This window comes from Paramormyrops kingsleyae, chromosome 16, assembly GCF_048594095.1.
Source record: "Paramormyrops kingsleyae isolate MSU_618 chromosome 16, PKINGS_0.4, whole genome shotgun sequence".
In the NCBI taxonomy this organism is placed as follows: Eukaryota; Metazoa; Chordata; class Actinopteri; order Osteoglossiformes; family Mormyridae; genus Paramormyrops; species Paramormyrops kingsleyae.
The window spans coordinates 11,577,348-11,591,620 of NC_132812.1; the positions used below are offsets into that span (position 1 = coordinate 11,577,348).

At 41.1% G+C, this 14,273-nt stretch overlaps 1 protein-coding gene across 1 annotated transcript; it reads right to left on the bottom strand.

The window, feature by feature from the left end:
- Nucleotides 1–192: 192 nt before the first annotated feature.
- On the bottom strand, nt 193–6,640 carry slc40a1 (solute carrier family 40 member 1). The gene is made up of 8 exons (XM_023814846.2): nt 6,318–6,640; nt 6,149–6,216; nt 5,322–5,481; nt 5,071–5,186; nt 4,433–4,559; nt 3,585–3,830; nt 2,707–3,360; nt 193–2,472 (listed from the first exon to the last, which is right to left on the bottom strand). Exons 1-8 carry the CDS (start codon nt 6,349–6,351, stop codon nt 2,159–2,161), a joined length of 1,719 nt encoding a protein of 572 aa, XP_023670614.1. The 5' UTR covers nt 6,352–6,640; the 3' UTR covers nt 193–2,158.
- Nucleotides 6,641–14,273: the final 7,633 nt, after the last annotated feature.

Consider the following 14,273-nt stretch of genomic DNA (forward strand, 5'->3'; position numbering starts at 1 on the left):
AGTTAAATCGGCAACACCTGAGTGTCCATGCTGATATCAGTGTCAGCCTAGGGCCCTCGGATAAGCTCACCCACCCCTGCCACTGGGAGACGGTGTTGTGTACAGCAGTGGACCCGAACCTGGGACGTAAACCTAGGACCATCTGGTACCCACTGACAGAAACAGAACTTAACAGAACTTCTGCCACAACCGTTATAGCAGTTTATATCTTTATTACTTCACATAGAAAAAAAACATAGAAAAAAACATGCAGTAACTGTATATTCCCCAGTTCCTGTGGAGTGCTGGCAATCGTATATTGCAAAACATCATCAGTTACAATATAATGTTGTTACTATATAACGAACATTATATCCACCGGAACATAATTGCAGTTTTTCCTTACAGCTTTTTTTAAGATCATCATTGGCTTTTGGGTTTCAGACATTTATACTTACCAGTTTTACGAACACCACAAAACTAAACATGATGCTTTGAAATGAGAAACATATTTTAAGTTTTCAGCAATACAATTCCAATATATAAAAAGTTGTTCAAAATACAAATGTTTTCCTTAATCCTAAAACAAAAACTGATACCCACAGTTTTAGCACATTTACAGGTATAGTAAATTGTATTCGCTGGCTGAGTTTTGCTGGATTTAATGCATTATAAAAAAACACAGAGTGTCTCAATTAAAAGTGAGCTTGTCCCTGAACCACTCCAAGTGGAAAATTTTTGCATTCTGAAACCTTCTCTGGAGAATTTGCTTACTTTAATGCTGGTGTTTAACCATGACACACATTTCTGTGGGATCTGGATGAGGAATCTGAGGCATCAGCACAATTGCAAAGGGCAACCTGTTTAAATCCACGATCCAATGTAAACCCAACAGACTGGCAACCAGCTGTGAAGAAAAATATCACCTCTTGGCAATAAGACCTTCACATGCACTGTGAGTTGAGGCCAATACTAATAATGCTCTAACAAAATGCCACACACTGTGGGCCATGTCTCTCTAGCAGATGGGATGCCGAGGCCGCATTTTAAAGAGGACGTGTGTGTTTGTCGTAAGACCTTTGCTGGCCACAGCATGATGCACCTGAGCGCAGGCTGATGGGCTAAGTGCGTGTAGGTAGCTGTGAAAACCTCTAGCCTCATCCATTTTCTTTGGGGGGGGGAGCAGCCTTTTTCAGTGCAAAAATGGCTTTCTGCTTAACACAGTGCTGTGTGCGCATTTGGTGAATTTTGAATATGCACGGACCTAGAGTTGAAGCAGACAGTTAGCGACTACTAGCGCATATGCTGCGTATGCCTCAAGGTGACCCGCAATAGGGTACAACCACCTAAAGTGCTAGCTGAACAATCACAGGAGATTCACGAGCATTCTTGGAAGCACTGAACATCTGAGGAGTACGTCGAGACATATAACATTGCTTCTCACACACAGACTTCTGGAATGAATGCTTAGACAACATGTTGCTGGCTATTTTACAGAGGAATCCCACTTTGGTAACATAAAGAGCCTCTTGCATAGCTTTTCTGACAAATGTTTTTAACATGTACTTACTATAGAGCTAGACGATACAGGGACAATACTGATTATGAGTTCACAGCACATGTAGACACCTACAGATACATTTTTGTATATTTGCGTATAAACCCTAACAGCAGCTTATAAAAACGAGAACTTCTACTATGCTTATCTAGCGCAAACAAGTCTTGTAATGACACTAAAGCTTGTACTGAGACAGCTAAATAGCAAATAACCCAACGAGCTTCATAAACTGTTGCTACACGAATGACATAGTGGCTTGGGAAATGTCCTGTGGGGGCTCTTTGAAAAGCAGCTGATCTGATGAACATGGTGATGTGGTGTGAGTGGTAGTGAATTGCAGTGTTTCAGCTCCGAGCACCTTGACTAAGATCAACAGAAACGTCTGAGGGGGGTACAGAGCCGATCTGTGCACACCTGAGACTCCTCCATTTTTGTTTCGCGAGTTATGTGTCCATCCTCACGCCTGATACCGGCACACACACAATAGTAAGTGATAAAAGGCCAAGTGATTCATGAAGCGCCTATATTAAATGTACTCAGAGTAGCGAAGGCATCACTAAGAGCAGGTTTGGTAGGCTTGCTACACATCCTACGTCCGAGGCGCACCGTCAACTTGCCGGGCTACACCACAGAGGAAAGCGAAGGAATGTCTGCCTCTTTTTTCTGCTCCGCAGAGCACCGGAGGAAGAGCTGAGGGCCCAGGTTCTTGTAGGCAAACCAGAAGTACATCATGTGGCCCATGGCGACGAAGGAGAAGGAGATGATGACCAACAGGCCGAAAGCTTCTGGGTTCGGCGCCAGGATGACCATGATGAAGTGCAGCAGGTCGAGGAGGTAGTTCATGGAGTTCTGCACCCCGTTGATGATTCCTCGTTCGGACTCAATCACGTTTTCTTGGATCAGCTGGGTCACAGTTAGGTCAAAAGCCCAAAGACCTAAGGAAGGAGAATTAATGAGAAATTGTCCGTGATTCTTTTCAGCAGAAAGAATGCTTAGCTTCAACCATCTCGGCCATTAGTGGGAAAGACTTTTATTAGTGCCCCCCTAGAATTAATATAAAGATATCTCAAGTAACATTGATGAAACATATTTACACATGCTTCCCAAAATCTGTGCAAGCTATTACCTATTTTAAAGCTGCAATTGTTGAAACTTATCAAAATGCTTACCAACTCTAGCAGCAATGACCCCAGCAAAGAGAAGGCTGACAGACAAGTAGGACTCCACCTGCACCATCTCCTCCATTTCATGGACTGTGGTGGAGCCATTAGTCAGGCTCTGCATGCTGGTGGAGAGCATGGCCAGCGGGGTGGGGTTAGCCTCAGGCAAGGCACCCCCGTCCCCCATGAGTTGGCGGACCATCTCCTGGAATGGTGAGACGGTCAGGTCGAGGGGGCTTCCCGGCACGAACACAGAGACCACGCAGAGCAGGAGGCAGGAGAGCTGGGCCAAGCCTGAGAAGAAGCCTGTGCGGATCAGGCCGCACCACTTCCGGATCCAGGTGAAGGCCACCGTGCCGAAGATCCCGGAGATGGCAGATGCTCCCATCAGCAGGCTGAGTATGGCGCCATTGAGCCCCTGGGTGTAGGCATAGCCGGTAGTGATGCAGTCGAAGCCCAGGACAGTCATGTAGAGGAACGCCAGGGACATGCCAGCGAAGAAGATGGACTGGTTGTAGTAGGCCACCCAGCCATCCCGGAAAGTGCGGAAGGGCTCTGATATTTGGTATAAGCAGCCAGTTTTCTTTGTGGGATCCTTCTCAACCGCAGCTGTTTCAGTCATCAGCTGCGAGTCCTCAGACGGCTTCTGCCCACTGAGAGGATCTGTGAAAAGAAGAGGCCACTGTGAGCTCATAAACTGTATAAACACTCAATGCTCTACTGCATGTCGGCTGCTCAATGGCTGGGGAGTTCAGCCTGTAGGGGTCCTAAATTGACTTGAACTTATTTGTTCAACAAGCATCGTAGATTACAGAACTTTTCTGGCATGCCGTCTCTGGTTTCCTCGCCTTGCAAAGGAACGTATTTGGCGAGAGAGGTTGGGGTACCTTGCTGGTCCTGAAGGTGTTTAAGTTCCTGAGCCTCTTCTTTATGTCCCCCCTTCACAGCCAGCGCTGGGGTCTTCTGATAGACCTTCCAGAGCACAGTGTATTCAAGGCACATGGAGCAGAGGTTCCAACCAGAGATGAACCCGCAGCCGATGAAGTGGGACCCAAACGCCATGATCTGTCCCACAACCATGGGGGCCAGGATGTTGGTCAGTTGGTCGATGATCCTCACTGTGGCATTCATGTCTGAAAAAGGGAACCGTTCCATTTAAATGACATCCTCATTTTTGCAAACAAAAAAAGTATTTAATCAAGTAGAGGTTACTGTGCTCCACTCATATTAATAAACTGCTATTTGGTTTCTGGTTTGTGCTTATTTTTAGTAAATTTCACAGTGAAAATGCTCAGCTTCTCAACATTTTTGAGAGGCTCTATGTTTAACACAGTATTTGACCTCCAGGGTCAGAGGTGAATCCCCTGTGGGGTCAAATTCCCTCTCAGCTGAATATGGAAAGAAAAAATGGAAAGAGGCCAGAAACTGTCACTGCTCAGCTTTGCATATTTATTTACTTGTTTGCTTGTTGGTTTATTTTACATTTTCTGGGTAAGATTCCACACTTTCAAGGCAGATTATAAAATTTAAATCCTGTCAGTACCTTGAAGTATTACTGGAGATTATGACGGTTTAAATGGTTACCCTCAGAATTTACAAGTGTACATCTACAAATGTACTCTACTAGTTTACAGATGTAAACCTTTTCTTGCCCACTAGATCCCCATATCAGCCTACGGGCCCCCAGAGAAATTAATCCATCCTTGACAACACAAGAGAAATGATGGACGCTTACCTGCCAGTCTGCTCCGGTCCTCACCGGCCACCACCACCACCCAGTCTCTCTGGATCGTGATGGACATGGCCGTGCTAGCCAGGTTAGCTATATTGGCAATGGTGATGACCATGATATAGCACATTGTCTGTAAACATAGGTAAAGTGGGTTAAAAAGTGCATGTGCAACATTTAAAACATTATTTTGGATATCTGTGTATTTAAACATAATTTATTACCAATAACCCTTGGTATTGGCGGTTATCTGGAAAAACCACGACCACTTTCGAGCAACCACCTCTTAGTGAACTGTGACACATTTTACTTAGAAGCAGAACTACATCCCCCTCACTCACGTGACGGCCAGCGGCCGCGAATCTCGCTGACTTTGCGGATAAATACATCACTGAGGCTCACTCCTCGGTGTCCAAGGGAAAAACAAACTTTCACTAAAAGCTTCAGTGCAAGCTTGTGTTTTTTTTTCCCAAAACCCCTTTCTGCTGCTTGCTGATAATCACGTGTAGCGCGCAGCATGCAAACTAACGTCCGCGTGTGCTGGAAAGACTTTGTAACACTCCAGCACCTATACACATCAATCTGCGACAACACGTAGATTTCCATGGTGAAAAGATACAATTAAAAAAAAAAAAAAAACTTACAAGCAGCCAGCCATGGTACATTTGTCTGAGATCTTCTTTAAACTGGAACACCACCATCAAGAGAATGCCGCACAGAATTACGGAAGAGTTCTGGACGATAAGAGAAGTCTGGGCAACTGTCGGGAATTAAGAGAAATTTAACACGGATTAGCCAATTATCATACGCAATAGAACGCATATTAGAATATAGCTGCAAATATTAAGTTTATACAAACAGCGAGCCCATGAAGTGCGGCTATACAGTAACGGACCTTTGAGTCTGGGGTTCTTGTCCACCCAGTCACCGATAATGGCTCCGAGCAGCAATACGGATCCAGCCACAACCAGGCCGTAGACGGCCGTGAGAAGCAGGCTGTTACCGTACAGCTCAACCAAGAAGACAGCCACAGCAAAGTTCCACATACGGTCCCCCTAAAAGACAATAAGACCACCTTAAATATGATGCACATGATATTCTTTATTCAATATTTACTTATACTGTCATAGCCAGTTTTTGAAAAGATGTTACTCGGTATATGAGCTGCCTGTAGCATAATGGATATTACTAATTTTCCCCTCCAAATAATACAGCAGCAGCAGACAAATGCACAATGTGCGGAAATGGTGTGATAAAACGATAACGCGCATTTATCCAAACAAATTACACTTTGATTTGTCATTGTTTCATTGGGGCGTGTTAACATTGGTAGAAACCAAATCAACCCCGAGCCCACCGCCCCCGTAAACATACACGGTATTAACACGGCAATAAAAGCTGAAACCACATTTAAAGGTACAGTGTAGATAAACAATCCCAATCCCCCGCTAATACTGAACCGACAAAATTGTTAACACGGCGCATTCGACACAGTTTTACTGCATTCACACACAAGGTATATTCATGCAATTTCCATGCAATTACCGTTTCGAAAGATCCTACAGCTATACAGACAATGACAGCTCCTCCCTCCAATATTGATCGCAATAAAAATGCCAAAGCCATTAAGTCCGTTCTCAATACCCATTTGAAAAAGGTGAATAAAATGTATATTTTTATTTTATATCGAATTAAATGTTCGTTTACATTGTATCTACTTACCCATGTGGAAAGAGCGTGTCCGAGGTATATAAGAAACTTCGCCGAAGTAAAGAATTTGGCAGCTGATTCTGCCAAAGGCAAACACACCGATGAGACACTTCAAAAGAAAGATTTTAGATATTATTTATTAAAAAGACAACATCGTGTTTGTCTATAAGGTCATGCTTACCATAACTGCGTTTCTTTGATCCAGCGTTTTCCATATTTTTAAAATAATAACCTTAAGAATATTGTTTCTTTTTTTTTTTATCTGACGGCGGTTTTTCCCAGCGGACGTGCAAGCACTGATAATGTTTTCTGCAAATAAAAAACTAAAAAGACCTTCTCCTCCTTTCCAAACTTAGCTATCACTGTAGCTGAAGTTGGAAAGCAATATTTATTGAAAAAGGACTTTTTAGTCTTAATGCAAAGCAATAAAAATCCTGCTTGCGCAGGTCTACGCTCCCCGGCCCGACTACACTGTCGGCGGTATTTACGCCTTGTGGGGGTTTAGAGAGCTTCGGGAGGGGTTTTGGGTCACATGACTACGAATATTATAAGCATAGTGCATGTTTAACAAAGCCTTATTCCCAGTTAATATCGAGAATTGTACTACAAAAAAACACATTACGTCACATCTAAGTTTTGAAAAGGTGACCAGGATTACATTTGCAAGTGTGAACAGACGTATGATAGTAGTAAAATGTACGGTAAATAACAATGGAATCCAGTCTCCCTCATACTGTAATTACATAAAATGTAGCGCTTATATGGATTTGCATATGACACTGACTATTGAAAGACACAATTCATGAAATTATGTATAGTTTTAGTTACAACAGCAATCCCTTATAAATGAGTGAAATCGCCATTTATTACCCTATAATTAAGTATAATTCACTTAACATAATCCAGCAGCTGCTGTCCAGGAGATTTGAGTGATATAGTACTCATCATTTATAATCTTAAACACAGGTGGATCGGAGTTTACTTATTTTCAAGTCTCGTGAAGCCGCAGTAATGGTCCCGGAAGGCGGTGTTTAAATGAAACGAAGATTTTTTTTTTGCTGAGTAATGCAGTTGATGGTGCCACAGCAAACTTGTTAAATGATTCGTGCATGTAATTTTTCCTTTTGGGGTCCAAAAAATACACTGAATACACATATCCAATGTGTACTTTATACAGTGAAGTATGATTTTAGTACTGGTACCTAAGTTTCTCAATTTATTCTTTTAACTACGGCAAAAAATCTTTATCTTTTTTTCCCGCAAGTATCAAGGAAGGGACAAGAAGTTATTACTCGTACTAATTAAATGTGATGGATGGTAACACCAGTATCGTTCAGATAATAGCAAATGCACAATAAAGAACCAATATGTTAAAATAAGAAAAAAAAATAAAATAAATAAAATAAATAAATAAATAAATAAAGTCCGTGGACCTATAGGCGGGGTAAAATGGATTTCTTACATATCAATATGTTTGGCCGTCTGCTTTATAAACATTTCCACGAACGACCATGTGTCCATTCGTACATCCAGCTTTCAACCGCCTATCCTGATCAGAATCACGTGAATGACCACAAGTGTCTCTGGCAAATGTATAATGACAATAGGGTCACGGTTTATAAATATATCATAATTGTTGACATCCGTTTTGAAGTAGATGCGGTCAATCACAGCTACTATAATACATACTTTCTCTCAGGCAATCGTGATAGATCGATCTGTATGATGCAACAAAAGGTAGCCTAATGTTTAAGAAAATGAAAAAAAATTCACATTATTATTCTGACTGCTGAGATTGGGCTGGAGGGGTCTCTTTTGGCAGCTGCGGGTTTCTGAATCCCCCACGGGTCTCCGGGTTACTTTGAAAGAATTTCTTTTTTTTTCAGACATGAATGACTGTCGTTCGGGAGGAGGACAGCTCCCAGAATTTGTGGGCCAGTATCCAGCGATAGCATCCACCCCCATTCTTCTCCGTCGTTTATTGATTTTGCACTTGAAACAGCCAGGGGCAGCTTATCTGCAGTAGCGAAAACGGCAAGTGCATCGAAGCCAAAGAGCAGCTGCCCCAGACTCTTGGTTCACTGCAAGAATCCCGTTTGGCTTCAGAAACAGTGCAAATTCATTCAAATACAAGTGCAAATTCATTCAGACCTGGCGTAAAGCTCATTCATGATTTTTTTCTTCTCAAAATGAAGTTAAAAATAAAATATGCTTCAATAAAATCTCAGTTTCTGAAACACCAAACACTAGCCGAACCCAATATATTTTTTTTACGTTTTTACGTCTTTTAGCATCTCTTCTGCTTTTATTCTGTTGTATTGACCTTGTATTGATTTGTATTGATAGTCTGATCCCTTTGCCAAGCAGGAAACAGACCAGGCTATACCTCGGGAATCTGCGGCCACTTTTCCTTCTCTCCAAGCTCGCAAAGCCGGTGTGGCTGAGGCAGTTATCTCGGTGTAATCATCAGCGGTGTCTCACACCGGTCAATAACGCACAAAACACACGGTGTTTTGTGAAGCCTTGAGTAACAGCCGCATCCTGGCTGTTTTCTGTCAACACGCTTAAGTCATCCTATAATTAAAGGACTGTACTGATTTGTTTGGCTTGCTACTGTATTTTCACCAGATTAAGTATCATAACATGGATTTGTACATGCTTTTTTTCTGTGTTGGGTTTCGTACATAAAAGGCGCATTGTAAAGAAATACATCATTGATTACAATAGAATATAACATCTTTATTGTCGTTGCACAAGTACAACGAGATTCAGTTTGCAGCTTCCATACTCGATGCTATTAAAGACAATCAATTAAATAAAAAATAACAAAATAAGGCAAAATATCAGTAAAGTAGTAAATGATAAAACACAGCACCAGAACCAGTACAGTAGTGAAAATAGGAATTAAATAGAGTCTGAACGGTATGCACAGTACAAACAATATAAACAGTAAATAACAGAAGAACAGTGTAATGTACAGTATCACATGCAGTACTGAATGGTGCAAACAACATGTAAAGAAAGTATTAGTCCTTGTGCACTGAGGTTATTAGTTGCAGCAGTTGTCTGTCAGGCAGATTATGTGGGGAGCTCGGTGAGCTGATTCATGGCCTTTATAGGTCTCGGGAAAAAGTTATTCCTCAGTCTGGTGGTGCAGTTTAAAAAGTCTTTTAATGCCTGCCAGATGAAGGAGGTTGGAACAAATGATAGCAAAGGTGCGTGGAGACTTTACAGATGCTAAAAGCTTTCTTGAGGCATTGTGAGTTGTAGATGTCATCCAGGTCTCCCAATGGTCACCTGTGTGCTGGAGATGACCTGCTGAAGAGCATTCCTATCAGGTGCTGTGCAGTTATGGTACCACACAGAGATGCAGTTAGGATGTTCTCTGTGGAGCATCGGTAGAAAGTCACCAGTATCTGTCAAGGCAAACCAGCTTTCTTAAGTGTCCTCAGCAAAAACAACCATTACTGTGGTTTCTTGAGTGAAGTGGACTTAGTGAGGTCCTCCGAAATGTACTCGTCCTCCCGTGATCTTCCGAAGTTAATGATTAGCCCCTTGGTCTTTGCTGTGTTAAGGGACAGGTTGTTCTCTGAGCACCGGGTTCTGCACCTTTACTCTGCAGGCTGTTGGAGATCAGCCCTATCACCATTCTGTCATCTGCAAAATTAAGTTGCTGTTATTGGCAAATGCAGGGACACAATCGTGTGTGAAGAGGGAGCAGGAGGCTCAGTACATATCCTTGTGGTGTGCCAGTGCTTGGGGGGCAGTCTCACTACCTGAAGATGCTTTGACAGGAAGCTCAGGATCCAGTTGCACAGTGGTGAGCTGAGGCCTAACTGGTGCAGTGTGAAGGTGAGCTTGATGGGCATGACTATTAAAAACAGAGCCGTAGTCTAGAAATAGTATACCCACATTTGTGCCCTGTTTCCAGGTGAGTCAGGACAGTGTGAAGAGCCAGAGAGATGACATCCTCTGTGCAACTGTTAGCTCTGTTAGCAAACTGGTGTGAGTCCAGTGAGGCAGGGATGATGAGGAACGATCTTTCAAAGCACTTCATTATCGTTGGTGTGAGGACAACTGCACAACAGACATTCAGATTGCCAGTGGTAGTTGTTTTGGGCACTGGCCCTGTGATGGCTGACTTCAGGTCCTTGAGGACTGTTTCTAGAGATAGAGACAGGCTGAAGATCTTCGTAAATAGCTGTTCAGCACGATATTTAAGAAACCATCCTTTAACTAAGTACGGGCCTACAGGTTTGCCTTTTGTTCAGGGCGCGCTGTACATCCTGTGTGAGAACCGGCTCATCCTCTGTGGCTGGGATTCTTGCGCTCATCACTTAATCACATTGTTGTCCATCTGATTTAACAGAATACACACATTCAGATGGAGGATTTGAATCAGAAAATAATAAATCAATGCAGATTTATACGCCCTGATAAAATTAGGGAAATTGCATTAATTTCTAGTATCCTAGTAATTTGTAGTATAATTTTCTAATCACATTCACATTAAAGTGTATGTATTGTTTTTTTAACAAAAGATGTTTTGTTATTTTCCATTCTAAAAGTATTATAAAATAAGTGTATATTTTGAACTTCAAACTGATGTCTGCATAAAGTTTTGATTGTTTCTTTTTTGTTGTTTTTCTCTCCAGTTCTGTTAAAGCACTTTTGCCTCATTCTGCTTAGTCATTGAATTAAAGTATGTTGCTGAAATCAAGCTACATTTAAATCAGATATTAAGGCTCATCACTAACACAAAATTCCCAAACACAGGTAACAGACTGCGCTGTCATAGTCTGAAATAAATCATGCTGCTATTGTATGTGGTGAGTAATTCATCACAGCAAAAGGCTACTCATGTTTTAATCTCACAGGAGATACCTTTAAAAAAGTTTATGGAGTTCTGCATGTTACAATATAACACATAAAGTGCTCTGACTACTGGTCTTCATTTCTCTGTTATGTTGGCCTGAACTTGCTGGTTGTAATGGCATCACCTGCAGATGAACTTTAACTCATAACCACTTCGAGGATGAGTAACAAACGGTCTGTTGTCCTTGTCATAAATAAATTAATTGTTACTTAGGGAACAAATGCTGCCTTTTGCAGTCCTGAGTTCATGCTGTTGACACATTCTGTCTATGTCGAGGGCATATTATGCAAGAATATGGAGTGTGTGAACTGAAATCCCAAATCACGCGCCGATGAAATCCGTTCTTTAATAGATAGTAATCATTTTCACTATAAAATAACTTCCACCCATAATTAATTACGTCGGTAATATGCAAGCTGCCTCATCTGTCATATAGGTAGCTGTTTTTAATATCATAATGTTATGCTTGCTTGTTTTAGTCATTGCAATGCACTAAACAGAAAATAAAAGCACTTTGTGCAGCCCTTTGTAAAGCAGTAAGTTTGACTTTCTATTTATGCATGATTATTCATTGCTCTTTTGTACTGTGGTTCGGCTCTCTATTTTTATCCTATTTGTGGAAAATGGCAGCTACACTGTTGAGGGCCTTAGTATAATCCCTAGGTTACAGGAGCCGTAAAAACAGACTAGCAGCAGCTATTAGCGGCCTGTTTTTATCCAGATGGGGCTGCGTGTTCTAAGTCATGTGATTATGCCGGTGTCATATTTCTGCTGTGTCATGCATGCAGTCAGCTAACCAGTATTGAGGCCGCTTCCCCAGTAAGCTCCACTTACTTATATCTACATTAACCTCAAAATAATATGATATCATTTTCATAGCAGAAGTAGTCTTTCTATTCTACAACCTACCCTAATAATATAAAATACTACGCCTAATAATTTAATCACCATTCTTCACCTCATAAAGGACCAACTCTTTTATTCTGTGTGGGCAAAAAACAGTGAACTGTTTCAATAACGATAAATAATTTTCATTGCAATAATAAAAAAATGCCAGTTATTATCCTCCAGATTTGCATAGCTTCATAGCCGGTGCTAAGTACCAGTCAGCAGGGGTAAACAAGTGCCATGTGACAGTGGATTATCTTTTGAGGGACCGAGACAAACCGCAGGTGTGTTAAAGTCAATATGGACCCCTTGCACAGCTGAACTACAGTAAACACAGCTGGCTTGGAGCTGCTCCCAGGCCAGGTGAAGGACACAGCATCGGGCTGCATTGACCAGGAGCCACGTCTGAGCACTACGGACAGGAAGTACAGATATGGGGGGGTCATTCCTGCTGCACGCTGCATTTTCCTGTCCCCCATCAAACAGCTCAGCCTTGGTGTCCATTTACTGGATTTGTATTTTTCTTGATAAAAGAAAACTAATTTGGTTTCCAATTCTTAGAATTTAAGAATTTTACATTTTGCCAACATATTAAGACAGGAAACAGTCCAACATAGTAGGAAAGACCAGATGCAAGCTATACTGGGTAACAAGAGTCTCCATGTACGGTAAAAATTGTATCACAGTGGCATATATACAAAGGATTCCTTATTATGTGCAAGTTTTGCACTCAGTCAGGTGATTATACTTTTCCATTTTTTTTGGCAAGTAGAAGGGAAAAATCAACATTTGAAACAGTAGTTTAAGTGCCAAAGTCCCTGTATGTTGTAACTGTATAAACTACTGCCTTCAGGGCACCGGCATTTTGGTCGCACCTGTGCAAATGCAAAGCAGAACTTTTCACAGCAATGAAATGACCTTTATGAAACATCCACTGTTTGCAAGCAAGGTGCAGCCTAGAAGAACAGGCCCTGGTGATTAAGAGGCCTTCTGGAATTACAGGTGCTTGTGGTGCAGATCTTTCCTGCAGACATCACTGTCAGTGCAGTTGTAGCAGTTTTTAATCCCTGATAAGGCTGTAAACTGCTCTAGAAACAGTTCATTGCAATTGTTCCATCGAGGAATCTGGCTCAATTAATAATTTTGAAAATACTAAAAAGAAAGTCATGACAGAAGTTGAATTAAATGTTTCTTTAAAAGTTAAACTAAATAAATAAATAGTAATAAACTTTACCAGACTGTTGGGAAAGTTTATTACTATTTATTTATTTAGTTTAAATAAATCTGTACCCTAACTCTCAACTGATATTTGGAAAGAAATGTTCTGTTTGAAAACAATGAATGTTGGTTTTGTGGGTAGCTGTGGGTAAAATGACCTTCCGTGAGCAGAAATGTTTGACCATTAGCTGCTTTGAAACAACTGGCATGTAAATAATGGACCATCAGCAGAACAGTTCAGGTTTTGTTGTGCATTTTGGGAAAAATTAAACCGAGAGAGATGAACCCGAGGCTGGGATGTAAATACTCAAACCCCGCCCCCCCCCCCCCCACACACACAAACACTCAGCCCAAAGTTATGCCCCAAGGTTATAGTTGCTCTGTTTTCCCGCCACAAATCTGACATTTTTACATGCTTACATGCACAGTATATTTACACTATGCACAGTATATTTATTTATTCATTATTATCATGTGCATTTCACTAGTCATATTATGTGTAAGACTCTTTTTGGAGTCTCAGAAAAACATTATTTTGTTTCATTGTATGCCTGCATGTTTTGAAATGAAAATAAAGTTTGATTTGTCTTGACATGTTATTTTGGATCATATACTCAAAACATCATTAGTATGCTATACGTCATCCTGGTTATAGGAGGTCAGCAAAGAGTTCATTACTGTCACTTAAAATGGCTTCATGAACAAATAACAATATGGTTATTGACAATTGCATGTTTGTTTCTTTGAATTCCATTTGTTTGTAATTTTATTTTTTTTACTCTATGACAAAAGAAGTGATTTTTAAATATTATATATTACAGTTTCTTTAAATTTCTAAACAAAATGTAATTATCTAGTTGGAAAAAGTGTTTTATCTCTGAAGTGGTATTCAGTAGAACTAGTTTTACTAAGTGACTATTTAAAAACAATGGAGGCTACAGTATACATAAGGGTTAAACTTTATCTTTTCTGGTGGCTATGGATGGCTACAGGTAATCCATGATGTACGTAAACTGCCCTGTCAAACTTTGCATAAATCAAAATTTGCATAAACAGCAGAGCCCTGTTTTACAGTGCTCTGGATCCCCACGTGGTGGTCTGCTGCTGTGACGTCTGTTTGACCACGACAGACCACACCGTTCTGGAGAGGCCATG

Excerpts from the sequence above, each read along its gene's own strand:
- slc40a1 (XM_023814846.2), bottom strand. The coding sequence starts at position 6,351 with ATGGAAAACGCTGGATCAAAGAAACGCAGTTATG. Across the intron at positions 3,361-3,584 it reads ACACCTTCAGGACCAGCAAG|ATCCTCTCAGTGGGCAGAAG; the intron begins GTACCCCAACCT and ends TTCTTTTCACAG. Across the intron at positions 2,473-2,706 it reads GGTCATTGCTGCTAGAGTTG|GTCTTTGGGCTTTTGACCTA; the intron begins GTAAGCATTTTG and ends CTCCTTCCTTAG.